This window comes from Brachyhypopomus gauderio, chromosome 11, assembly GCF_052324685.1.
Source record: "Brachyhypopomus gauderio isolate BG-103 chromosome 11, BGAUD_0.2, whole genome shotgun sequence".
NCBI classification, from domain to species: Eukaryota; Metazoa; Chordata; class Actinopteri; order Gymnotiformes; family Hypopomidae; genus Brachyhypopomus; species Brachyhypopomus gauderio.
This window is the reverse complement of record NC_135221.1, coordinates 11,656,158-11,680,514: the sequence shown is the minus strand read 5'-3', so window position 1 is coordinate 11,680,514 and position 24,357 is coordinate 11,656,158. Positions and strand designations below refer to the sequence as shown.

The following is a 24,357-nucleotide window of genomic DNA, read 5'->3' as shown; positions in this document are numbered from 1 at the left end:
TATTGATTTGTATTTAATCTTAATAAAGTACATGGGAAGTTAATTGAGAATTATTGATGATAGTCATTATGTTATACACAGTGCAAATAGCTGTTTGTGCATGTGTTATCATGACTGCTGTAGTGTTCAGAATGACCACAGTTAAATAGGGATTTGTCACAAATTACTTTTTGATATTACTTTTCTTTATGATCCTTGAAGGAAAAAAATGACTTGATAATATGCTTTCTCCTTCCTTACTCCTTTACTAGATGGAGTAATTTACACAGATGGTTACGTTTTATGCTGTATGTTACAGTATTCTGTGGTACAGTGACTTGGGATGATGGGGAAATATAAGAACACGTGAGAACCCCCAAAAAAGTGTTTAGGACTTTGAATGTGTTTCTTCGTAGTTTTATTTGATCTTGCCAGACTCGAAGAATTTCACAAAGTAGCCTGTTCTGAGGTGTGTCAGGCTTACGTAAGCGGAGAATGACCTAGCTTCAATTTGCTGAACTGTGCTAGTGTTTTATTATGTACTGATACATTAGATAAACATGGAAAATAAGGTAGTTCCAGTAACCTACTGTCAGGACCATTAGACAAATGATATCTGTTAGGTTATATTTAGAACTATTCAAAAAGAAAAGTACATACAAATACAAAATTGACTACTTTGAGTAGTGTTTTATAGAAATCAATTTCAATACTTTTGGAACACTTGGAATTTGTGTAAGAACAGGAATCACTTCAAAATATGTGTGGTATGTATTCGGAACAGTGTCACATGAACCTAGGAGACCCATATCAGCCCCAGGAGTCTTTCTGTGTTGGAGTGTGTGAGTGGATGCACTGGACCACCTCGTTCAGCTTGTGTCCAGACCTGCTCGGAATGCACCTGGTACGTTGCGGCCGGCACGAGCTTCCCTGTAACCATCTGTGGAGTTTCTCTGTAACCGCCTCTCAGTAACAGCTGGGAGATTTTTCTCCACTGATTCCAGGGAAGCGTTTGAAATGTCATGCTGGTGCCACCTGAAATTGCTCCAAGCGGAGTGCGGGGCACGGCTGCGGGGCACGGCTGCGGGGCACGGCTGCGGGGCATTCGTGGTGGCATCCCCGCCTATGTTCATTAGCTTCATTAAAGCTGACCTTTGAAGCAGGAGAGCGCATGGTCACGTTCTCAGTGCGAAATGTGCCTGATCAGCTGTGCAGAATCGCCCAGGTCGTTTACCTTCTCCCTGACTCTGCTGCAAGGGGCAGGAGTCTCATGGCCCTGTTTTGTTTTCAGCGGAGCTGCAATATGTGGGCGTGTGGCAGGCATGTTTTGCTGGTATGTTCCTAGCGCCCCCCCTCCCCCCTTCAGGAGACATATGCTGTAACATGTTGGTGTTGGCATGGCCGTAAACACTTCGGTGAGAGGTGAGTCAAGATGGCGGGGGTGGCACTGTTCCACGTTAGCAACTTTGCTACCCACAGATGTAGAAGAAAGATGACTAATAATTTTGATAAGAGGTGTCTGATGTCTCCTATTAGAACATCTGTAATGATGGTATGTTCATGTGAGCAGGTAAAGAGCAGTGGTGTGTACAGAGGAGAGGACTGGTGGCTTAGATTCAGGGTCAAACTACAGTGGTCTGCTGTTACTTTTGATGTAGTCAGTTTATTCTCCACAGCAAATTGGTCAGGCAGATGTTAATGAGGAAGGTTAAAAAAAATTTTGGAACTAGAGAAACACACACAAGTATTAGATATGTTACAAGTTGATAATCATATTTCAAGAAAGCCACAGTAAAAAAAAAAGGTTTCACAGATAGATGTTATTTGTGCAGTAGCATTTTATGGAACATGGTTTTATCTTCTGTTCCAAATGATATTCAAGTTTAAAGTAACTATCAACATTGTTGTCATTTTTCGTGTAGTCCTCTGTTCTTAATCTCGCTTTTCGCCATATTGGAGAACACATCTTCTCAGTCTTCTGCAGCAATTTCCTGTCATGTTTTCACAACTCAGATGGCTCTTCCTATCTGTGGCATGCGGCCTGTTGCCACACAGTAGAAGTAGATCACTGTGACTATTGTTAAGTCTAGTTCTCTAGAACACGGTCCAGTCATATCGAGTTTGCATTCCCTGAGTTGATGGTTAGGTTACTGCTGGTAAGACATTAACTTATTTACAAATATTTGATAGCTGCGCAGAAAAGAAAACCCACTGTACTTTTCTGTGACCTGTCCATTGTGCATTTTGTGGTATTTTTTGGTTGTTTTTTGTTTTGTTTTTGCAACACTGAATGAGGACATGTTCTCCATTTAGAGGAAGTAGCTACGTGTTTTGGAGTGGGAGATCTAACCTTGGTGAGAGGGAGAGGAAGTGAGTAGAGGGTCTCTGTGATCTGTTCCTTTTCATCTGTTTCTCAGTATTCAGGCCCAGACTGTGAGCCTATGGTGTATGTAACATATAGAATCCAAAGCTGCATTTCACGGCTGAGCGTTGAACGGCGCACGATGACTCTTGTTAATATACACTGGCTGTCAGATGCCTGTCTGTAGCTTTGGACTTTGGTTCTACTGTTTGTAATCTGTAGAGTAGTATGAGGTCACTGGTGGAAGTATCATGTACAATAAATGCACAGTTAGTTCCTCCGCTGATGTGGCTTAGGATACGTTAATGGTAATTTATTAAACTGTCTGTTGAAGACCCACATTGTAGCATTCTGAGATCTGCACTATTGTATGTTTCTTCAGAAGCTGAATGAAACCACTGAGGGGTGGTGCACCGAGCAGAGGAGATTCACTTCTCTAAAACAAGGGGGCTTCCAGACTCATTGTAGGTGTTCATAACCACATTTGTTCTCTTTAAAAGGCTGTATGATACAAATTTTGGTGGAAAGTCTCTCTCTTTATGGATGCTGTGAGCTCAGCATGTCCTTTGCCTGAAAGAAGGCATTATCAGCAACAGCATGGACTCAATGGAAGCACTGAAGAGTAGTTCTGACTGAAACCCTCAAAGTGAGTAGCGCAGAGTTGGGGAGTGGAGGAGAAGTTTCCATTCTCGCGCGGAGAGAGAAGTACTCTGCTCTCTGTGGTCTAACAGTCAGGAAGTAGCAAGAAACCCTTTTTGCTCGGTGATGCATTTCCTGTCACTGCAAGATTCACAGGTCAGTTTGTGGCTGTCCTCTTTCCTCTCTAATTTATCAGCATCTGTTTAATCGCTCTCCTTTTCCACCCCACCGTCCCCGTCAGCCTCACGCACCCCACCGCTTGTGTGCAGAAGTCTGTGGTCGTCCATGGTGGCTGCGCACAGCTTCAGTTTAAAATGGTGCCTCAAAGTCTAGAAGACGGTAGAAGAAGACGGCTGTATCGATTCTGTCTCACTGGGGGAAAGAAAGCAAAAACATTTTAGTATTTGATAACTTTGTGGAACTTTTCGGGTGGTTCGATTCACCTAAAATAATCTTGATGGGAATGAAACCTGTGGGTACATGCTCGGCTGGAGCACCCCATCAAGCTACACCTCCCTGCAGTGAGACTGCCAGGTGGGGTTAATCACAACACCCAAGGCCCATGCTGCTCTTTTTTGGTGTCTGAGTTTCTGCCTATGGGTTTTTAGCTCATGGTAGTCTAAGCCCCGCCTCATCCCCCCACTTACCTGCATTCCCGCAGTCTGCCGCGGGGCCGACTGACGTGAGGGGAGTGATAACGACCCCCCGTCTCGGGTGGGTGTTTGGGCCCACACCTCAATACCACGCTCCAATTGCCTGGAGGTACAGTGGAAAAGTACAGGAGTCACGAGAGATCAGATTAAATTCCATTCATCCTTGGCGAAAAAGCTAGTCGGCGCTGAGGGCTTCTCTCTTACCCCCTTTGTTTACAGTGTGGGGTCTGCTGGAGGAGGCTCCGCTGTTTATCACTGTTGTTTCTCGGGCCGCTCCGTTAGTCAGGCGCTTTGGGGTTTTTTTTTTTTGTTTGTTTTTTTTTTCCCGCAAAGCTCTCTGCCACCACAGCTGGCACCTTTAGAGGAAGCCTCAAGGCCTTTTTTAATCCCTCGCCGTGGCAACTCCAATCTACAGTGTGGCGTCATTTTGAAAAGTGCTCTGGTGTGTTAGCGCTTTTGTCCTGTTTTGCGTGGAGTGCGGAGGTTTGGAGGGAGGACGTTGCGTGGGGGGAGGACATGGGGGCCGGGGGGGACGGGACACGACCGGTGCAGCTTCAGCTTGCGGTGGTGGGAGTCGCCGAGGTGCCGGCCAGACGACTTAATAAGTGCAGCACGCCTTTTCAGTTGGATTAGCAAAACGCCTCCCCTCAGATCTGTGACCTTTTCTTTGCTTAGTATAACTTGCTTTTTTTTTTTTTTGGCTTAGGGGCAGGGTGAGGTGGTGGTGGTGGCGCTGACCTAATTTTTTGTGCATTTTCTTTGTAAATCTGAGGCAATTCATGAAAGTAAGAGTGTATTAAACCATCGTGGTGATCGGCCCCAGCTGAAGAACGTAATCAGTAAATTAAACCATTATGGTGATTAGGTGGCCCCGGCTGTCAGAAAACCAGGAGCTCAGCCCAGTGCATTTTTGGCCCTGCCGAGTTGTGCCTTTTGGGCCTGCCTGTGTTCACTATCGTGCTCTCACAGTGCCTCATGCTGCCTGCAGAGACCTGAGTCACATCCTCACAGGAACTGGGCATAAACAGCCATGTTCAGCTGACGGGAGCTGATGACCTTGTGAAGGGAGCTTTGTTCTACATGCTGATGGAAAGTGTTTCGTTAGTGCTCTCTCCTTCCGTTTTTCTTCTCTCTCTCTCTCTCTCTCTCTCTCTCTATCTCTCTAGCTTCACTTCTGTCTGCCTGTTTCTTCTATTCTCTCCTTCCATCTGTCAATCACCGACTGACTGACTGGTGCTGTCATTATATAAGAAGTTGGGATGAGGAGTGGTTTCTAACACTATGGTTTGGAGGCTGATTAGCAAAGGTGGGTGTGTCCAGAATCTGATTTACGTCCCCGTCCAGACCTGTGCTGGGAGACAGAACGTGTCCTGAAATGCCAGGAATACCAGTCTTGTGTCTAAGCCAGGCAGGAAAACCTCAGTGGCCTCCCCTTTCTCTCCCTCTCTTATGCTCTCTCACTGTCTTTCTGACTCTCTCACTCTGTGTGTGTCTCTCTCAAGTTCAACATTTGCTTTATTGACATGAGAAATGTACATTTGAATTGTCAGCATTGCAACCATTACGCATAAACAGTTCTTATAAGTATTATGTGCTCCTGTCTGTCTCTCTCTCTCTCTCTCTTTCTCTCTCTCTCTCTCTCTCTCTCTCTCTCTCTCTCTCTCTCTCCTCTGTCATGCTCTCTTACATGTTCTCATAAACTGGGGAAAAAACTAAACAAAACAAAAAAACAACCCTTTGCTCTTATGCTATTCTGAGAGCCAAGACCAGTTCTTCTCTGAAACAGCTTACTTCACTGTGGCAATGATGTCATTCTCCATATATGGGAGTCTCACCAATCTCTCTGCTTCAGGCCTTCATTTCGTGACATCAGATGACTATCATGCCACATATCGAATCGTATTTCTCACCACTCATTAGGTTTGTCTCCATCTTGATTCCTGAATGTGCTCTTTCCGTGTTGGAATTCTTCTAACTGGGTGACTCATGGTTTAGTCAGTCGATTGACTTAAATTGCCTCCTTTCATGGTCAACAATGAGCTCAGCAGAGGAGGTTAAGGGGTGGGGTGGGGGGAGGGTTCTTTGGGGGGGAAAACATTTGTACAGAAACCCAGTTTCAATTTGAATGTTGTTCCTTGAGCCACTGCAGTTATTAGAATGATTTCTGTTCTCTCTCCTGCTTTGTGCTTGAGCGTGGGGTTTGGGTGGTGGGGGGCAGGGTTGGGGGGTAGGGTTGGTTGGAAAGACTGCATGTCTTTGGTGGGAAGGGAGATTATGACGGGGATTATGACTAGGAGATTAGGCTGCTGAAAGTGCCACGTTAGACTTGTTAGTTGGCCACCCCCCCCCTCCCCCCAACCCACCAACCACCACCACCATGTTGTGTGTGTGTAATTTTCATGGCCTGTAGCTTCTAAGGCTCTCCAGTGGAACCCCACCCTGGAGAGTGTTTGCTCACCAGAGTCCTGCATGTTGAGTAAGTCTGTGCTGCCCCTCCCTCGCGATGACGTGTTGCAGGCCTGCTCGCCTCCTCCGCACGGCTCCCTGAAACAAGGCTGCTGTTGTCATGTGATCAGATTCATAGACCGCTGTAGCGTGAGTGGAGACCGCTGGCTCCACCACGTCAGTCTCTCGTGGAGCAGGTGGTGTTATGTGGGAATTGTGCTTGTGGGATCGTTACACACGCGCATGCAAATCGGAGACACACCATCTTTCTGTTTATGAAACATGTCAGTCAGTCTGTGTGCCTTAACAGACCTGACTTGAACTGCTCCTCCATGCTTTATTTTTCACTTCTGATTACTGGAAGCAATGAGAAAAGGAAAGAAGAAGTGAAAGTTGAAGGTGGGTTGAGCTGTAGGTCTGTGTTAAGTGATGCAGGGCTAAACTGGTTCCAGTTTTTGACAACTGGCATTGCACTGCAGTCGGTGCTCTCCCAGTGTGTAGACTGGAGAAGGTGTGTGTGTGTGTGTGTGTGTGTGTGTGTGTGTGTGTGTGTGTGTGTGTGTGTGTGTTAAGAGTGTATATCCCCAAGAGTACCAGGATAGCAGTGATTCTTTGTCCTTTGCTGAAGGACAAAACATTTTCTTCACGTTTGAAAATTTCGTTCTTCATTACTGTTTATCTCACACGTGACCTGGTGCAGGAAAGAAGACCATTTTATAAGCCCAACGGCATTTCTGGAGAAAAGATGTGTTGCATAATATTTTCCTTGAAATAAACAATTACTGTTTCATAGGAAGAGCTTTATAAACATGTGAGCTGCAGGGGCCGGTAGAAGCAGCACGCTACTCCAGATGTAGCTCTCATGCCAGGGGAGCAGTGAAGAGCTTTGGGGGGAGGGTGGTGTTGGGTGGGTGAGGGCTAATGATAGGCTGTGGCTCCTCAGGCCTAGTCCACACAATCCACTCCCCCCCCGTCATACTGCAGTAGTGGTGTAGTCCAGTCTGAGGTCATGTGCTGAGGATGAGGTCCTTGCTGGAGCAGATAGCTCTCCATGGCCTTGAGGTTTGGGAGTGGGAGGTGGGGGGGTGGGGTTATGATTCTTTCGATGCCCTCCAACCCCATACCAACCCCTGTCTGAGTTCAGCCCCCCCGCCTCCGTCACACAGATGGTCCTTTCCAATGCAAACAGACCCCACCCTGCCACGGAGGACTCTGGGTCTGCTTCAGTGCCCATAGAGATGCCTCCACCCCTCACCCCCTTCCTATTCCTGCTTGGCCTTCTCCCCCCTTTTGGACCCCCCCCGCCCCACCCTTCCGGCTGCATGAGAACGGTGCTGGAGCTGTCGGGGGCGTGAGTGTTTCATTGGAGGGGTGTGTGTGCTTTGGAAGAAAGCGTCTTTAGTTGCACTACATCTTTCTGCTTGTGTTACTTGTTAAACAGACTCCCATTTTCCTTGTTGTGAGAATCTCTGTGATGAGGCGGGTAAAAACCACGTCCCTCCAGCCCCTCAAGACAAGGGGAGGGCTGTGCATTACCACCCCGCCTTAATGAATAAATGTGCAACTTGGACACACAAGTGCTGCTTGTATTGTGTTCAAACTCACTTAATGATGGGTCTGGGAGCTCCTTCTTCTGTAGATGCTAACATGGGGCCAGTCAGTAGCACTGCCAGTAATCCCATAATGCTAGAGCAAGTTAAGGACTCTTCTTTCATGCTGTAAGGATGAATAGGCGTGATGGTGGCACTAGCTGATGGACGAGACACTGGGAATTGGGGTACATATTTCTACTTCGTCCTAGTCGGGCTTTCTCAGGATCTCTAGTACCCCCCCCAAGCCCCGTTCTCCAACTACCCCTGCCATCAAACTCTGGCCGGTGCGTTCAGAGTCAGAGTACACGGGGCTGATGTGATTTCCTGTCTCTTTGTCTGCCTGCTTCCCTCCCCGTAGGTGCCGATACCCCAGACGTGGCTGGAGTGGCGCTGAGCCCAAGAGGAAGAGCAGAGGAAGACTTGCGAACGCCGAGGCCCCACCCCGCCGCCTGAGGGGCAGCGAGAGAGCGAGACGGACAGAAGGAGAGGGGTGCAAAAGGAGGAAAAGGGACCCGTTTATTGTCCCCCGCCGCCATAGCCAGGATCGCCTCTGGTTTTGAGAAAGCGGCAAAATTACTGCTGCCGGGTGCCCTCCCTCCGAACGCTTCCTGTGACGGGTGTGGTGTGGAGAGTGCAGCGCTTTGGGGAGTCTCTGAAGAGACGGGACCCCGCCCCCCTGTCAGTCTGAGTCCCCGCCCCCCCTGTCCACGCTCCCCACTCGCAGCTGCATCATGACCATGGCGGTCCAACCCAGCGAGCTGGTCTTTGAGTTTGCCAGCAATGGGATGGATGAAATCAACCAGGTACCCAGCACCGCCCACAACCACGTCCCTAAGACAGAGGAGACCATGTTTCACTTTAGTCCTTGAGTTATGTAACATGTAAATGGTACATGCATAGTAGAATTGATCTTTGATGTTGTGTATGCATTTAATTTCCTTTCATGAAGGTTTATTTATGCGTATTGCTTAGCTGCTCTCCAGAGTGGATGGCTTTATAAAGAAGTGTTGAGTTGTCTATGGGGTTGTAGGGGAGGCGGGGCTGGGCGGAGGGCGGGGCCGGGACGGAGGGCGGGGTTGAACACCCAGGCCTTTTGATGGCAACTTTGCTGACGTAACCGGGAGAAACGTTTCTGTCAGAAGCTCAAATGCAAAAGTGAGATGAGGGACCTTTTTAGGAGCGTAAGATCTCTGAAATAAACGTAGCATCTGTGCTACGTGTGAAATGTGAAGCGTCAATTTAACCACATTAGGGTTGAATCCAAATGAACCAGTTTCTGCCCATTCTTAATAACTTCAGTTCCACCCTGGTGTTGAAGTAGATTTTCACCTTCTGCAAATCCACTTCACCTTTTAAGCGTGCCGAGCTAATCTGCGGTGTGAGAGTATTTTGTGTACATTCGAACCAGCTCGTCTTGATGCTGGAACCTGCCCTGCGCCTGGTGTTTTTGTGTTCGCACTGCGTCTGCCTTTACATTTGCATGTGTGCGTGTCTGTGCGTGTGCGTGTCTGTGCGTGTGTGTGTGTGTATGTGAGTGTGTTTCTGTCTAAAGTGTGTCATGAGTGGATCCAGTGTGACAGCCCTGTCTGTGCTCACTCCTGCGCACTGCGTGTTGCAGGTAAATTTCAGGCCTAACCAGCTTGACCTGTTGGGAGGTGATGTGGGAGAAAGGGCCTGTTCCACCCAGAACACTACCATTGTTCTGGAATAACGTCAGCATCTCTGTCCCTCCCTGCCTGTTCTTACTGGGTTACTGCAGGAGAACACATTGGGTGTCCTACCAGGAGGCCCCTTGTTCTTCTCAAATATCGATTAAATTTCCAGTGACAACAATAGAGTTTTGGTCTCTGTTTGTTGGTGTAAGAGATGTGTGTGCGTGTGTGTGTTTGTTTGTGTTTTCCCCATTGGCTGGAGGGGGGGGGGGGTGTCCAGCTGTCTGAGCACTAATCATGAGCCATAGTGAATTGAGTTGTGCAGTCAATAATTACGACAGTAAGTGAAGACATCACGGATGACAGAAAAATCGCGCCAACATTTCCACGTGTGCAGTTACCGTGCCGATCGGAGCATCCCAGCAGCACCCACATGGCCCAATCAAATTTCACATTTCCTCTATGGCCATATTTCTCATGCGCCGTCTAAATTTACCATTCGCCGTCCCAGTGGATCAGTCTATGTTGAGTGCACTGAACAGAAGGACCTCCGCTTTAGGTCCACATGGCCCTGTGTGGAACGTAGCCCTGCGTTATAAAAGGGGTGTTGAGTAGTGTCAGTAGGTGAGGCCAGCGGTAGTTATTCACTGACGGGTGAAGCCGATGACTGTTGAAAAGGGGGGAAGATTGCACAGACCTGGGCAACAGGGAACTCGCATATGCAAATGGACGATGTTTATCCGATGTTTCTGTTTTTGAAATGTGGTCGACGGCAGCGAGGAGGAAAAGATCTGCATCAGTTAGAGATACATTCTGTGAAGTTTAAACTTCACAGTTTAATCTTAAGTCATCAGATGAGCATCTTAATGTTACAGAGTCTTGCCTATTAATAGCCGTGGACCTGGGCCGGCACGTCATCACATGGGTCCTGCCATTAAGAATGTAAGTGTTGCTCATCCATCTGCTGTTGATAACCCCATCTCCAAGGGCAGGCTGGAGACGTTGTGTCAGACGCTCTGGTAGCGAATGAGATCTAGTGTTTTTTTTTTTTTTTTGCATTATGTCCCTAGATGGAGGGAAGAGAAGGCCAACACAGACATCTTGGGGAACTGGGGGGGTTGTTAGCCTGTAGTTAGATAGCCTGTACACTAGGACTAACACAGCTTTCTTGTAGCTCAGCACCTGGTGATGTTCCACAGGTGTGTGTGTGTGTGTGTGTGTGTGTGTGTGTGTGTGTGTGTGTGTGTGTGTGTGTGTGTGTGTGTGTGATGATTCTATACTTGGCCTCAATTCTGGAGATCCAAACACCTCAAATTCTCGTGGAAGATGCCATAACAATAGTGACTTGTGCTGAGGGAAGGACAGAGGGAAAAGTTTGAGATTCCAGCCAATAGTATTTCAGCACCGTCCGCGTGTCCTCCAGTGTTATGGGGGGTGTGGCTTCTGCATCCTGGCTGCTGGCCAGTGCTCCATTGTACCGATGTCTTCAATATTTTCACAGATTTCCAATAGTCCCAGATAGTTTTAGCCTGTTTGGTCCGTTGCTCTCTGCTACCACCTACTGGTGGCTTAAGGCAACTGTGTACGTGTATTTATTTCTATTTCATGAGGACACATTGCTGGCTGCTTATCAGAAACTAATGTAGTCACTTAACATCCTCTTCATCGTCATACGGGGCTTAAGCCTATATTAACCTCATCTCCCACACTCAGCTGTTGTATTGGCACATGAAATGTCAACAGTCTTCTTAAGGGCGAGTGCTCCTTCTGAAATGATTCGTTCCATTCATTTTCATTCATAAGCTGTCTGCCCAAGAGCTAATGGAAATCGCTGTTTCACATCCTTCTGGGGGCTGACTAAGAGATTCTACTGGACAAACACACACACACACACACACACACACACACACGGAGTAGTGGTTTGGTACTGTGAATGGAGCAGGAAAAGCTCTGCTGACAGAAGCAAAGGGGGGAAAATGCAGTGGAATGGAGGCTGACTCGCCATAACCCGTCAATTCTGTAAAAATTGAGAGAAAAAGGGAAAGAAAGAGAAAGAAAAGAAGGAAGGAAAACACGAGAGTCAACAGGGAGAGTGTAGTGAGGGAGGCCTTGAGTTCTTGCCCGGTGCTGGATTTTGGCACGGCGGCTATGGAGGGTGCGGTGCTGTGCCTGATGGTTCTGTTCTCCAGCACCAGCTCTTTCCTGTGTTTACCCCCTACGCTATGCTGATCCGCACCGCACCCACACGCAGGAATGCTGCAGTGGAAATGAAGGGTCTGCAGACGAGTTCCCGGATTGGCTGGGCGCCCGAACCAGCCTGATTATCATTCCCTGGAATCACAAGGCTGTCTGTTTACTTCATTTCGCCATTAAACCTCTATTGATATAATACAAGGCTGCGTCTGCTCTGTGAATGATGTCCTAGTGCACAGTGAACTCTTATTGGAATGCAAAGCCTCCACTAGGTTGTCTGTGTAAACCCATTATGAACACACCAGCAGCTGCATATTTGCTAATTCGTGTGTGTGTGTGTGTGTGTGTGTGTGTGTGTGTGTGTGTGTGTGTGTGTGTGTGTGTGTGTGTGTGTGTGTGTGTGTGTGTGTGTGTGTGTGTGTGTGTGTGTGTGTGTGTGTGTGTGTGTGTGTGTGTGTGTGTGTGTGTGTGTGGCTTCTCCTGGCAGTTGGATGACCCGTCAGTCTTCCCGGCGGTGATTGTGGAGCAGGTACCTACTGCTGACCTCATGCAGGTGTATTCAGGACTTGATGCAGATGAGGTGACCAACGGCATCATGGTGGACGCGATACAGGACGTAGTGGAGGAAAACATCATGGTGGCAGACGTAGGCTTGTCCGGTGAGTCTGCCAGGGCCGTCCTGCCCACAGGGACACCGCGGACGCGATAACCGTCCAGGGTTCACCTGCACCGCTTCACGCTATTCTCTGCCAGCCAGGCAGGTAAAGAATATCCTGTGTTCTGGAATAAGCAAATATATGGGTCTGATCCAAAGCCCTTTCCTTTGGGCTGCAGTGGAGACCCCCGTCTCGGGAGGAGAAGACAACATGGAGACCATCGAGGCAGCCGAGGCTCTGCTGAACATGGAGTCTCCCAACAACATTCTGGACGAGAAGCGCATGAGTAAGACCCGACTGACCTCTCGTGTTCACACCGCTGCCCGGCGGCAATATGCAAGCCTCTCTCTCTCTCTTTTTTTTTTTTTGAAGACACAGCACATTTTATTTGCATGAATAAAATTGTATAACCTCTTTTGAAAGGGGTTTCTGTGAATGGTTCTTCTGCTGTAGAACTGTAACGAGTAGATATCATAATTAAAATCTTTCCTTTTTAACCTTTATGCTTTCATAGGAAAGCTGGTAATGTGATTTTTCCCCCCTCGTAATAGTCATAGGAGCATATGTCAAAGTTAGAGTTGAAGATTAAATACATAGTTTTAATTTGTCTGTAATGTGTTCCTTTCCTGATATGTAGTTCACCCTTATGGCTCTCTGCTGGAATCAGACCTTACATACATATCCCTGCGACCAGAACAACTTTCAGCTGATTGCATGGATGTCTCTCTGGATGAAGAAACATCCTCTATGGATGAGGTTCCTCAAAAGTGTCCCTCCAAACCACCCAGGAAAAATAAAGGTACTGCAGTTACATACTGTTAGCACTAGAGGATGCTGTTGATCCACAATACTGGGAGTTCATATCTGATGTTAAACAGCATGTTGTTAAATTATAGATATAAATTAACAAATCATCTCTTTCAAAAAGGGAAATCAAAGAAAATCAAAGTGTTTGATTAATAGTTGCTAATAAATGTAGGTCTGTACTAAATGGCGAAGTAATAGATGAGGCTCATTTATAACGGTCCCTATCCATGTAATGTGACTTTCTAAAGCTGAGAGGGAGGTTAACCACACCCTCCTCCTCATTTGTGCAGTGCGCAAACCCAGAGCTGTACGCCCCTGTTCCCCCATCACCAACCCCTCTCTTCCCTTGAAGAAGAAGAGCAGAGAGGGCAAAGGTAATCTACAAAAGCCTACACACACACACATGCATGCATTAAACGATCTTTTCTTCCTACGTTTCACATTGTGGCGAGCACCTCCCTGCTTGTCGCCCGGCCGCTCCGGAGAGGTTGGGCAGGGGTTGCTTAATTGATGAGGTGCTCTCAAAGTGCGGCACTTGTGAGGGAAATAAAAGGGATAGCAGGCCGGAGGGCACATCGATGGCGTCCTGATAGGGGCCCCTTACACACGGGGACCTGGGCTGGCGTGGAGAGGAGGCCGGCCGCATGCATATACATCACGCTGACACGCCGGCCGGCTCACGTTCCAGCCTCTGCTGCCGGGGTTGCTGTTTTTACCCACTTCTGGCCAGAGCGTGCAGAAAACAAGAGTAATCTACTGCCAGGCCTTTCTAATTAATTTCCAAGCCTGGTGCAAGCTGGAGTGAAATTGATTTATTAAGGTTATGGGCAAGAATACCATAATTGCACCTCTGCCAATTCCGTTTGTTAAATAAAGCCTGAACGGGGTGCGGAATATGGACGAGCGTTTAGCTTTTTAGGAGTTTTGACTTTTAATGAGTCAACGGAGGAATTGGAAAGATCCCTTTTTGTTCCCACTCTCGCTTAATATAGGCAACACAATTTACCTGTGGGAGTTTCTCCTGGCTTTGCTGCAAGACAAAAACACCTGTCCCAAATACATCAAGTGGACGCAAAGAGAGAAAGGCATCTTCAAGCTGGTGGACTCCAAGGCCGTGTCCAAACTATGGGGCAAGCACAAGAACAAGCCGGACATGAACTACGAGACTATGGGGAGAGCCCTCAGGTAAGCCCAGAGCAGGAGCATCCTCTCCCTGTAGGCCCAGTAAGGTGAGGAGCAACGCGTCTCCTGACCCTCCTGCTTTCTCCTACGCTCTCTCAGGTATTATTACCAGAGGGGCATACTGGCCAAGGTCGAAGGTCAGAGGCTCGTTTACCAGTTTAAGGAGATGCCCTCGGACCTGGTGGTCATCGACGAGGAGGAGGGCCAGTGTGGAGACTCGGGCCCCGGCTACGGAGGCCAGCGCTCCGCCCCTCATGGGCGTGGAGTGGGCCGCGGGGCGTCTCGGGCCCAGGGGAAAGGCTCGGGCCAAGCGCACGCCAAGGCGGTGAAGCGGGAGCAGAGCCCCGGTCTGGTGTACCAGAGCGCCAACGGCAAACCCAGCGAGCAGCTACTGCAGACGGTCCATGTGCTACAGCCAAACCAGGGGGCGGCGGTTCCTGCTCCCGCACACGCCATGAGGTGAGCCAGAGGACGTCACATGTATGTACGGGGATGTGCAGTGCACGCATGCACGTGAAATACATTTTCAGTACATTTGCTCATGTCTGATTAAAGGAGCTGTACGCTGTGTAGCTATGGAAGGTTATATAGTTAGAAGAATTGGGCAGTGCTCGTAGTGTTTGAGACGAGAAGCATTTTTGCAAGTTGTACATATTTGTTGGTCAGAATGATGTTCCATGTGTCTCAATTTCATGTGGGTCAAACAGACAGGCTAACACGAACGTTCTCTCTGTCTCTCTCTGTCCGTCTCTGTCTCTCTCTGTCCTCTCTGTCCGTCTCTGTCTCTCTCTGTCCGTCTGTCTCTCTCTGTCCGTCTGTCTCTCTCTGTCCTCTCGTTGTCTTCAGGACCATTAACATGTCTGCCAGTGTACCCATGCTCCTAACTTCTGGAGCACAGGGAGGAACCCCAGTCACCCTGCAGACTGTGCCTCTCTCCTCCGTCCTGGGGAACGGGGAATCTTCCACCCATGGCTCGCCTCCACGAGTCATCCTCCACACCGTGCCTTCCTCCAGCCCTGGAAGCAAAGACGTGCTGACCATCCAGACCGCTTCCCTGACCACAGACGGCCTAGCCAGCCAGCAGCTCCTGGTGTCCAGCCTCGGATCGGCCGGAGCCGGGGTCATCAGCCCCACGGTGCAGCAGGCAGGGTCCCTGAACGGCCTCACTCGCCTGGTCACTCTCAACGCCAGCGGGCAGCCGATGGTGGCCCAGCAGCCGGGCACGGTCATCGCCACCGTGCTGAAACACGGCGAGCTGCAGGGCCTGCAGGTGAAGGAGGAGATCCTGGACCCGCAGTACCTCCAGTCCCTGGTCAACGGCTACCCCGCGCCGCCCGCCCACTTCTGCAAGGAGGAGATGGATGCGGGCACGGCAGAACTCAGCCACAGGACCGTGATCGTGGGCGCGGCCAGCTCGGGTCACGTGGTGAACGGACACTCGGACGTGGCTTTGGAGCTGGCCAGCAGTCCCAGTGAGGGACTCACCCCTGTGGAAGAGCTGGAGGTGAAGGGGGAGATCGCCTTGCACCCACAGGCCGTAGCCAAAGAGTTGGAGGAGATGCCTGTCACTATGCAGTTTATCCATGTAAAGTCTGAGCTCTCCGAGACCTAAGAAAGAAACTCAGGTCACAAAACTGTGGACACAATCTCCTAATGATTTATGTAAATTCAGTGAAAACTGCTGGCAGACTAAGGACTATTGTTTACTCACATTTATTGTGATATTGTGCCTAAATTTGAATGTTAAGGGATAGTTATATTATACAAAGTTCTATTGGTGGCCTTCCTGGCACCACACTCCCCCCCCCCTTGCCATTCCTCCAATCAGAGAGCAGCCGTTTATCAGACCAGGGATAGTTCCACCGCTTGTGCCAGTTCAGACATTTCTAATTCAATCAGTTTCATCTCCATGGACTTTCACACAGTTTTAAGGACACTCCCCTTAAAAAGAAGTATGGGGAAAGTGTTGATGGACAGCCGCTACTAAACCAAAAAAAAAAAAACAAACCACACATTCCATAGACCTCAGGTTCAAGAATGAATTCTCTGAAAACCCAAGAGGTGGGACGTGTTTGCCAGTGGTTTCTTGCTGATAAGGATTCTTCAATGTGATGCAGGAACAGAAGTGTAGCCTTTCGGATTTGGACTGAACGAGTGCCTTTTGGAAATGGCAGGAATGGTGGGAAATTATTTTTTTGAATATATTAGGCTATGTGGGGGAAAATGCCGAAGGCCAATGTTGTTTTGGACTCATAGGATTGTGCATTATGCTTCACATACAAAACACATTAACATGGCTCTGGCCAGGATATCTTCTCCCCGTATTACACAGAGCCTCACAGCATTGTGTTACTATGGAAATGGGCATTCCCTGTCCCAAGAGACAGTTCAATTAGACTTGTTTGTACATATTTACCATCTATAAAGGGAGTATAAAGACATATTCTAAAATAACCTGCTGAGGAGTCAGAGTATTGTCCCCATTATACTCCAGTCATGTTCATATGAAATGATTGCCATGGAATAAAGTATATACAGTACATGTGTACAATTCAGATTCAGTTCATGGCCACACATTTATTTATTTTGTGAATTTCTAAATTCTGTATAAAAAGCCTAATTTTTTTATTGTAACAATGCGAAAACCAGGGAACATGCAGTATATAAAATTATTCCGACCAAGAAATCAACATGTTTTATCGCAAGCTCTGTTTTCCAGTTCAGTTCATTCCATGTAACTGGGACACCTTTCATATTGTAGTTTTCCTGTATAAGGGAATATATATATATATATATATATATATATATATATATATATATATATATATATATATATATATATATATATATATATAGAGCGCTTTGAGATTTACTTCTGTCACTGTGTACTGTGATTTGTTTAAAGCCATTATTTTGACAGATCTTGTGTGTTTCAGGATCTGCCTTTAAGCTGACATACTCTTACCCCCATCTCAGTATGTTAGGATGTAAACATGCCATCTCTTCTCCAGACGTGTCTTAAATGTATTTTTGGTTTGTTTTTGAGTTTTAGTCCTATGTTAGCACCTAGTCATATGTGTTAAATGTATTTATTTGTAGTCTTCTCACATCTAATGAAGATTTTTTTTTCCTTTTTTTACAGTACAGATTGTATCGCATAATTTTTCAGGCCTTCTGACGTCTGAGGCAGGTGTTCTTAACTACTGCCTTAACACAGTAGTGTTAGTGCATGCATGTTGTATCCACATTGATCATGAGCTCAGTTTGTGCTGAATTGGTAGAGAGGTGCAGCAATTGGAAACGTCAGACATCATCCACAGAATCTTTTAACTGTGGCTTGGAAATAAGGATGAGAGTGCTTTGACAATCAAGGTTAAACCTAACGCGTTAATGCTCTTATGACAATCAGTGATGTAATTGTGAACCCAAGCCCATCCCCTTTCTGTTCAGCAGAACAGGCCAGGACACTGGCTCTGGGGTAAGCGTATGCCAGCTCACCGTCTCTGTTTGTCTCTTCATCTCTCCTGTCCTTGGGACTCTTGTTTTCCATACGTTCAACATAGACTAGATGCTTCTTCTTTTAAAATAAAAAAAAAAAAACAAAAAAGAGGAAAATTTTAATAAAAAAAATGCTTTGATGAAAACTTGTGAAGTCCTTTTCACCTGAGCCACGGGGATGAAGTGCTTAGCAGACGCCCGCAGAGCCGGCTGGTGGACGGTCACATGATCCCGGGCTTGGCAAAAGGCCCCTCCTCCTGTTCTTTGAATCCTGAATTGAGAATTAACGTAAAGCTTCTTTTCATTTCAGACCTACAACTGGGGTTGACATCGTCCTTAGACTTAGGAATGCTGAGGGGTGACGGGGAGATTCTCTTTTTCCAACCTTATGTTGCCAAGTCTTCTCTAGTCAAGCATGATGCACACAAGTACTGATGCAGCTGGTGTAGGCTCACCTGAACACTCTGTTAGTAGGTTTCAACATCTCTGCCCTTTGCTCCTTGAAGCAGCAAACAACAAGAATCAAGAATGTGTATATTCATCAATTACAGACTGTGGATCAGGCAACTCGCGAGTGAAAGAGCGTCTGTGCATTTAACGTGATGGCCCATGTTCTTAAACACAGCTACTGTACCGACACAACCTGAAATAAAACAAAATGAAGGAAAATGGTAGCGACATACAGGACTGTGTACAGCGCTTAGACCTGCAGCTCTGTGTGTGGTACGATGGGCAGAGACGTTAAATGTGTTTAGTAGGACGGTGGGCTTTCAGAGGTGTGTGTGTGTGTGTGTGTGTGTGTGTAATGGAGCCACCTGGCAGCTGGTCTCCCTGCCTCCTATTCACACACAGCTGCAGAATACAGAGCACTCAATTTTTTTTTTTTACCCGCAAAGCAAATACACTGACAAATAAAACAATATCAGTCAGCAGACACGATACATGTGCCCCAGAGGCAGCTCCAACCATGAGTGTGGACAAAAATGCCAACAAGGGGATGTTGCTTTAAAATGTTTTTTTCTCTCTCTCATTAATTTATTAATGACAAAAACGTACAGGTTCTACTACAGATGTGTGTTAAATTGCGGGCTGACTGCATTTATCTAAAGTAATTCAACAGTAAACCACGGGGAGCTGCACCATTTACGTAATGGAAGCTTGAACAGGCAGTCTGACCTCAGGTCTGTGAGGACAGCGAGCGAAGACAGAGGTCACACATTCAGCAGTGCAGAATTCTGAACTCAGAAGAATGTAGTAGTAATAATAATAATAATCATAATCAAAATAATACTCCCCTTAGGTCAATGCAGTGGATGGGGATGGCAAGTTGATGTTTGACCAGTTGAGAGATGTCTCGATAGTCAGCATGAACATTTTCAGCCAATCAGTATTGAGCGAGATCAGTTTACGATGAGATCTTCCATCTTGTTATGGTACCACAGAACTAGGAAATGACCTATTAGCAGATTATGGCCTATATATTTTCAGCACCTGTGTGAAATGTGTTCAGCAATCTGCATAAAGTCATTACGTTATCTGTGTAAAGTCTAAAATCACATTTGGCCTTCAGGGGTCCAGTATAGGTCATCAAATTGAATTTTTACACTTATTCTTTTAAGTACATTTATTTACTTATAAGCAGTGTTGCAAATAACACCGTTAAAAATAACGGCGTTAGGTAACGGCGTCATTTTGTCAGTAATGGGATAATATAATTAATTACTTTTCCTGTCGTTACAATGCCGTTGACGTTACTGGTCATTAATAGCGGTGCGTTACTATATATTTATATACTAACAGTAATGCGAGCGGACCGCTGGCCAGGCTAGTGAGGAGTAACAGATCTTGATAGGTCACAGTTCTCGGTGTAACACCCGTTTAACTTAACAAGTCAGTAAGCGATTGGCTAAGGCAGTATTATGGTAGCCAATCAGAGCCAGTGTTGTTACATGTGCGCCGAAGCAAACCAGTGACACACGACACGGAGAAGAGGCAAAAATGGCGAGTCAGGAGCAAGCCGAAGAAAAATTAGCATTTTCAAGGTGGCGATATAAACATTATTTAAGAAAATTTGATTTATTTAATTAGGAATAGAGGTTTTATTGTTAAGTTTACTTCTGTTGTGAACAAACCAGTTGTCTCAGGTTGAGAGAATTTTATTAAATTTGATAGATGTAAATGCACTTTATATAGTGTTTGGTTATATAAGATTTGGGATTTTAAAGGATTTTATCCTGCACTGGTCTGTGGATGTGCAGTAAATATCAAAAGTTAAACACCTTTCTGATCTACTCATTTCAACTGACTGTGAAAACTGCTTTTTCAAAAAATCCTTATTCATTGGCATATAACTTTTTTTTAAACTGTAATGCAACCAGTTACTTTCCCTGGTAACGAGTTACTTTTATTATAGAGTAATTCAGTTACTAAGTCAGTAACTTTTTTGAACAAGTAGTGAGTAACTATAACTAATTACTTTTTTAAAGTAACGTTCCCAACACTGCTTATAAGTAAAATGAATTTGATTCGATTTGGATTTGCTGAAATGTTTTTGGCCTTTTTGGCATTCCACAGTTGAAGGACAGTAGCTGTTAAATCTGTCTCCAGTCAGGAGCTGCGCCATGATTATTCACAGTACAAAGCAGACATATAAACACCGAGATGAGCAATAGTAACATAGAAAATGACTGTTTCCTTGCAATATATAAATTCATAAAGTGGTTTAGAATGGCTGTTTGGATACTTGAACATGGACACAAATAACAAACCATCTCTTGGTCCTATCGTGCATGAAGCAATCTATGCCCTTTAAGAAACGTTCTAATTGTTTCAATATCTATGAATATCTATATCTATCAATATCAACATATACCCTAATGAGACACTGATAATTCACCGCTGAGCCAGATGATGGCAGTAGCAGCACATCCCGTCGATCCAAAATTGTCATGACAAGAAATGTTTGCATTTGCCCCCCTCCACCTCCCATATACACAACGCAGTCCGTACGTGTGTCGGTAGTTCGTCTCCACATCATGCGGACTGCTCCACATCAACCAGTGGGCACGTTAAGCTCCAGGAGCAAAAAAAAACAAACAGCTTGGTAAAATTGCAGGTAAATTACAACCCACGTTTGAAGTGCTAACAAAAAGAATTAATCCCCATGCCTACTTGTTCAGCCTTGCAGCCGCACAAGGGGAGCCTGTTTTTCCGCTGCTCTGACCCCGCAGACTGAGCACCCATTGCATCCTGCAGCAGTCTGCATGCCTGTCCTCCCACCAGGATAAACGCGCTTACAGGGATTTGTCCCGCGTGTCTCCATCAGTCTCCAAGAGTGCAGGTGTAACAGCAAACGACATGTGCACAAGTGTGATTTACAACTCCAAGCTATATTGAGATTCCTAAAATTTTAATGTCATGTTGGCCATATGCTTTGCCTTCAAGTTATTCTTCATTTGGTTAAATTATAGATTTGGATAAATGAATCTGTCTTGTGTACTGTAACCACTGATGTTACTAATGCAAGGTGGTTTAATGTGGTTGAAATATCTATATGCTGTTGGGTATTTTCTTTATCTCAGTTGTAAAGGAAAACAATGCAGTATAATGAATGGTTAATCCCATTGTGCTCGCTGTAGATGTAAACAGATAATATTGTCCTAAAGTCGCTGCTGGTCATTTAGATGTGCACTTGGATAATAGTGGCCAGTTGCCTCTAGCGGGCTACCGTGGACTACATATGCTAGAACTGCAGCTAGCATGTTATGAGTCTACTTGCAAACCATAGTCACAATGATCAAAAAACTAATAATTCAGTGGAAACATGGAACATTGAGCGTTGCGGCATGATAAGAATCACTGAATTGTCCATATGTGAGACTCACCGTTTCACTTCTCTGCTCCGTTGCTGGATCACTTCTTGCCCCACGGGTCCTCATTTCCTTTGAAATACAATTTGGCTACTTGAATAAGAACTTTAACTTTCATGACTACATTTTTTGCACTTAAATGGCTGACCTTACATCAAAATATTTCTAAATATAAAGGCATCCCCTAGAAGTGCTGGAAGAGGTGGCTGGGGAGAGGGAACGTGGGCCTCTTTGCATAGGCTACTGTGACCCAGACCCAGATAAGTGGATGAGGATGGATGGATGGATAAATGCACTGTTCATGCATTCAAATTATATTCACAGTAAATATTAATTTATATACCCCGGACATACTCTGTAGCCTATAGTATAGCACGGTCATGAAGGTCTACTGAAATAAATAAATAAATAAAAACAATAAAAAAATGAGGGCAAAGTGCCTCTGATGTTTTCCAAGCAGTAAGATGAAAGAAACAGGAAGTGATGTTTTACACACGCCTTCAGTGCAGCTCTCTCCTGGCTCTCTGCTTTGATCCCCAGTCTCTGCTGCCACGCCTCTCAGGTTACTAATATGGGAGAATATATCTAAGTTCAACAAAAGGGGAGACTACTGAACGATTCTGCTCTTGTACACATTTGTGGTAAAGGCACCTTTTCTAACTTCAATATGGGACTTTGGTCCATATTACTGATCTGTGATCAGTTCAGGATGTCCATGTGATAAATGTCCAGGAACATGTATGTTGTTTATTTTTCTTTTGCTTGTTTAGAGTGTGCTTTTTGTTTGAAATTACCACATACGTTGAAACTTTTTATACCTTTTATTGAAAATGAATTTGTGAAAAGAAACACAGAGGACTTTAAAACTGTAGAAATGTAATTAATGGAGTAACACTTAGGCCAAACCCCTCCAATTGAAGGCAGTCCCAAGTCCGCAGCTATAGAGCTGTGTAAGTCAGAGAAATGTAACACTGCAACCTATATACAAGGCAGCTGAGCGCAGCTGTAAGCACAGCTGGACAACCCTTGAAGGGCTGACTCCCAAAGTTTGTGAGGAAATCTAACGTTTTGTTTACTCTCGTCTTGTCTAAATACATTTAAAAAAGCAAAATTACAGTTTTGTCAAATGTTGAAATTATAAACATGCAGAGTACTAAACATATGTGTAAATCTATATTCCTTATACATTTTTATTACAATACCACTCCATACACCATAGCATAGATTATAAATCGAACAAGGGCCCAGAAGATGATGGAAGCCATTGCAAACTACTAATTTATGGAGCAGATAACCAACACCGCTATTTGATTTCTCATTTGAAGTCCAGTAAAGATTATTACCTTTTATATTCCCCCACAAATCACTGAAGTTATGCAAACCAAAGGAACAGACATTCCTGTCTGTTGCACACTCATATAATAAACTTAAAAAAATATTTATCATAGGGTTGCTATAATCATCATATATTTTCATGTTTATTGTGCTGTTAACTTAGAAAAGCAAGTTTGAACACACACACCAACACACACACACACCCCTGAGAAGCACAGCACCATATCCTTGGCCTCTGGCTCTCTCTCACACCCTACCCAGCATCCGCGCAATCCACCAGTTGCAGGGCATGACGATCTGACAGATGACCCTGCCACCCTGGTACCAGTACGGGTACGGCCAGTAGCCGAGCAACGGCTCGTGGTAACGGCGGCAGAAGCGGTAGCCACGGTGACAGTACTGGCAGCAGTAGCCCTGGTCGTCGAGGGTGCTGTCCAGCTGATGTCCAATTTCAGCCTGTGAAGGGCAAGAGGTCGAAGGGTCAGCCAGGCAGCCAAACAACTCCCACTCATGTGCTCTCTAATAAAGCCCTGACACATGACTGACGGATTGATTTTAGCAAGAGGAGAAAAGGGAAAGAAGAAGAAAAAAAAACACTCCATCTCCTGAATGAGAATGGAGAAGGAGTGTGGTGTGGGGTGGGGGCAGTGAACGACACGATCCCGGACGTGTTTGGCGATGTCACGGCGATCAGAATAGCATTTAAACCAGACGGCCTCTGTGTGAACCTGCTGGAGTGCGGTGCGCTGCATAATACCTTTGCCCTTTCTGTTATGATAGAGGTGGGAGGGAGTACTGCTGTGCTTCTGATCCACAGGGGCCCTCAGCTCTGCTACCTGGTCATCTTCAACTAGAGGGAGTTTGACACTTGCCAGATCTATTGATGATTACACCGACGCTTTCATCTCAACCCTCCCACTCTCCTGCCCAATCAGGTGGGCTGCTCTGAGCACCAAGTGCCTCATCGTTTTGCGCATATAAATGAGAGCTCCTCACACCCCCTCCCACGCCCATAACCCGCGGTCTGCCTTAACCTTGGCTAAAGTAGATGGCATGCTCCTAAAGCAATTAGCACCGAAATGATCGGCTAACAAGGATCCGTTGATTTGCTTTTGCCCTGGAAGGATGTGAATTTCTAGAAGGGCTCAGTGAAAGCTGGGAAAAAAGGTAAATTGGGTAGAATTAATGGCCCTTGGCCTTTGCCATTGTCATAGTGAGCATGTGCCCTCTTCAGATTACCTCGGGCTGAGTGCCATGCCTTTGATCAGCAGCTGCACTGAGATGGATTCGGAGAAGTGCCACTTAAATCTATCACGCTGCCTAACTGTAAGAGCAGATAGCACCCTCGACTCGGCTCTGTTTTGACTGACTGCATTCCAATCTGTGGCAGCTGAGGACCCCTCTGAGACAGTGTGATGCTATTTGTCTGATTAAAAACCACTGATGTACAGCCAATCAAAGTCATTGATCTATGAGGGATGCACAGATGAGGCGT

At 46.1% G+C, this 24,357-nt stretch overlaps 2 protein-coding genes across 8 annotated transcripts in view; one reads left to right on the top strand and one right to left on the bottom strand.

Annotated features, from left to right (window-relative positions):
• elf1 (E74-like ETS transcription factor 1) overlaps positions 1–16,167 on the top strand; it is a 31,596-nt gene extending 15,429 nt beyond the window's left edge. For 4 of the 7 annotated variants that reach the window (XM_077021925.1, XM_077021923.1, XM_077021922.1 and 1 more), the window contains 8 exons: positions 8,029–8,473; positions 12,003–12,174; positions 12,350–12,457; positions 12,809–12,970; positions 13,269–13,352; positions 13,971–14,163; positions 14,260–14,619; positions 15,007–16,167. In XM_077021925.1, the coding sequence (XP_076878040.1) occupies positions 8,402–8,473; positions 12,003–12,174; positions 12,350–12,457; positions 12,809–12,970; positions 13,269–13,352; positions 13,971–14,163; positions 14,260–14,619; positions 15,007–15,772 (1,917 nt within the window). In that variant the 5' untranslated portion in view covers positions 8,029–8,401 and the 3' untranslated portion in view covers positions 15,773–16,167. Of the gene's footprint in view, positions 1–1,983; positions 2,136–2,292; positions 2,350–2,723; positions 2,806–8,028; positions 8,474–12,002; positions 12,175–12,349; positions 12,458–12,808; positions 12,971–13,268; positions 13,353–13,970; positions 14,164–14,259; positions 14,620–15,006 lie in introns of those variants that run through there. The other 3 variants (XM_077021927.1, XM_077021926.1, XM_077021928.1) reach the window with 3 other exon arrangements.
• Positions 16,168–22,333: 6,166 nt separating this feature from the next.
• The window catches only part of tnmd (tenomodulin), a 33,286-nt gene continuing 31,262 nt past the window's right edge, over positions 22,334–24,357 (bottom strand). Inside the window, exon 7 of the mRNA XM_077021921.1 lies at positions 22,334–23,318. Within this exon, the coding sequence (XP_076878036.1) occupies positions 23,109–23,318 (210 nt within the window). The 3' untranslated portion in view covers positions 22,334–23,108. The remainder of the gene's footprint in view (positions 23,319–24,357) is intronic.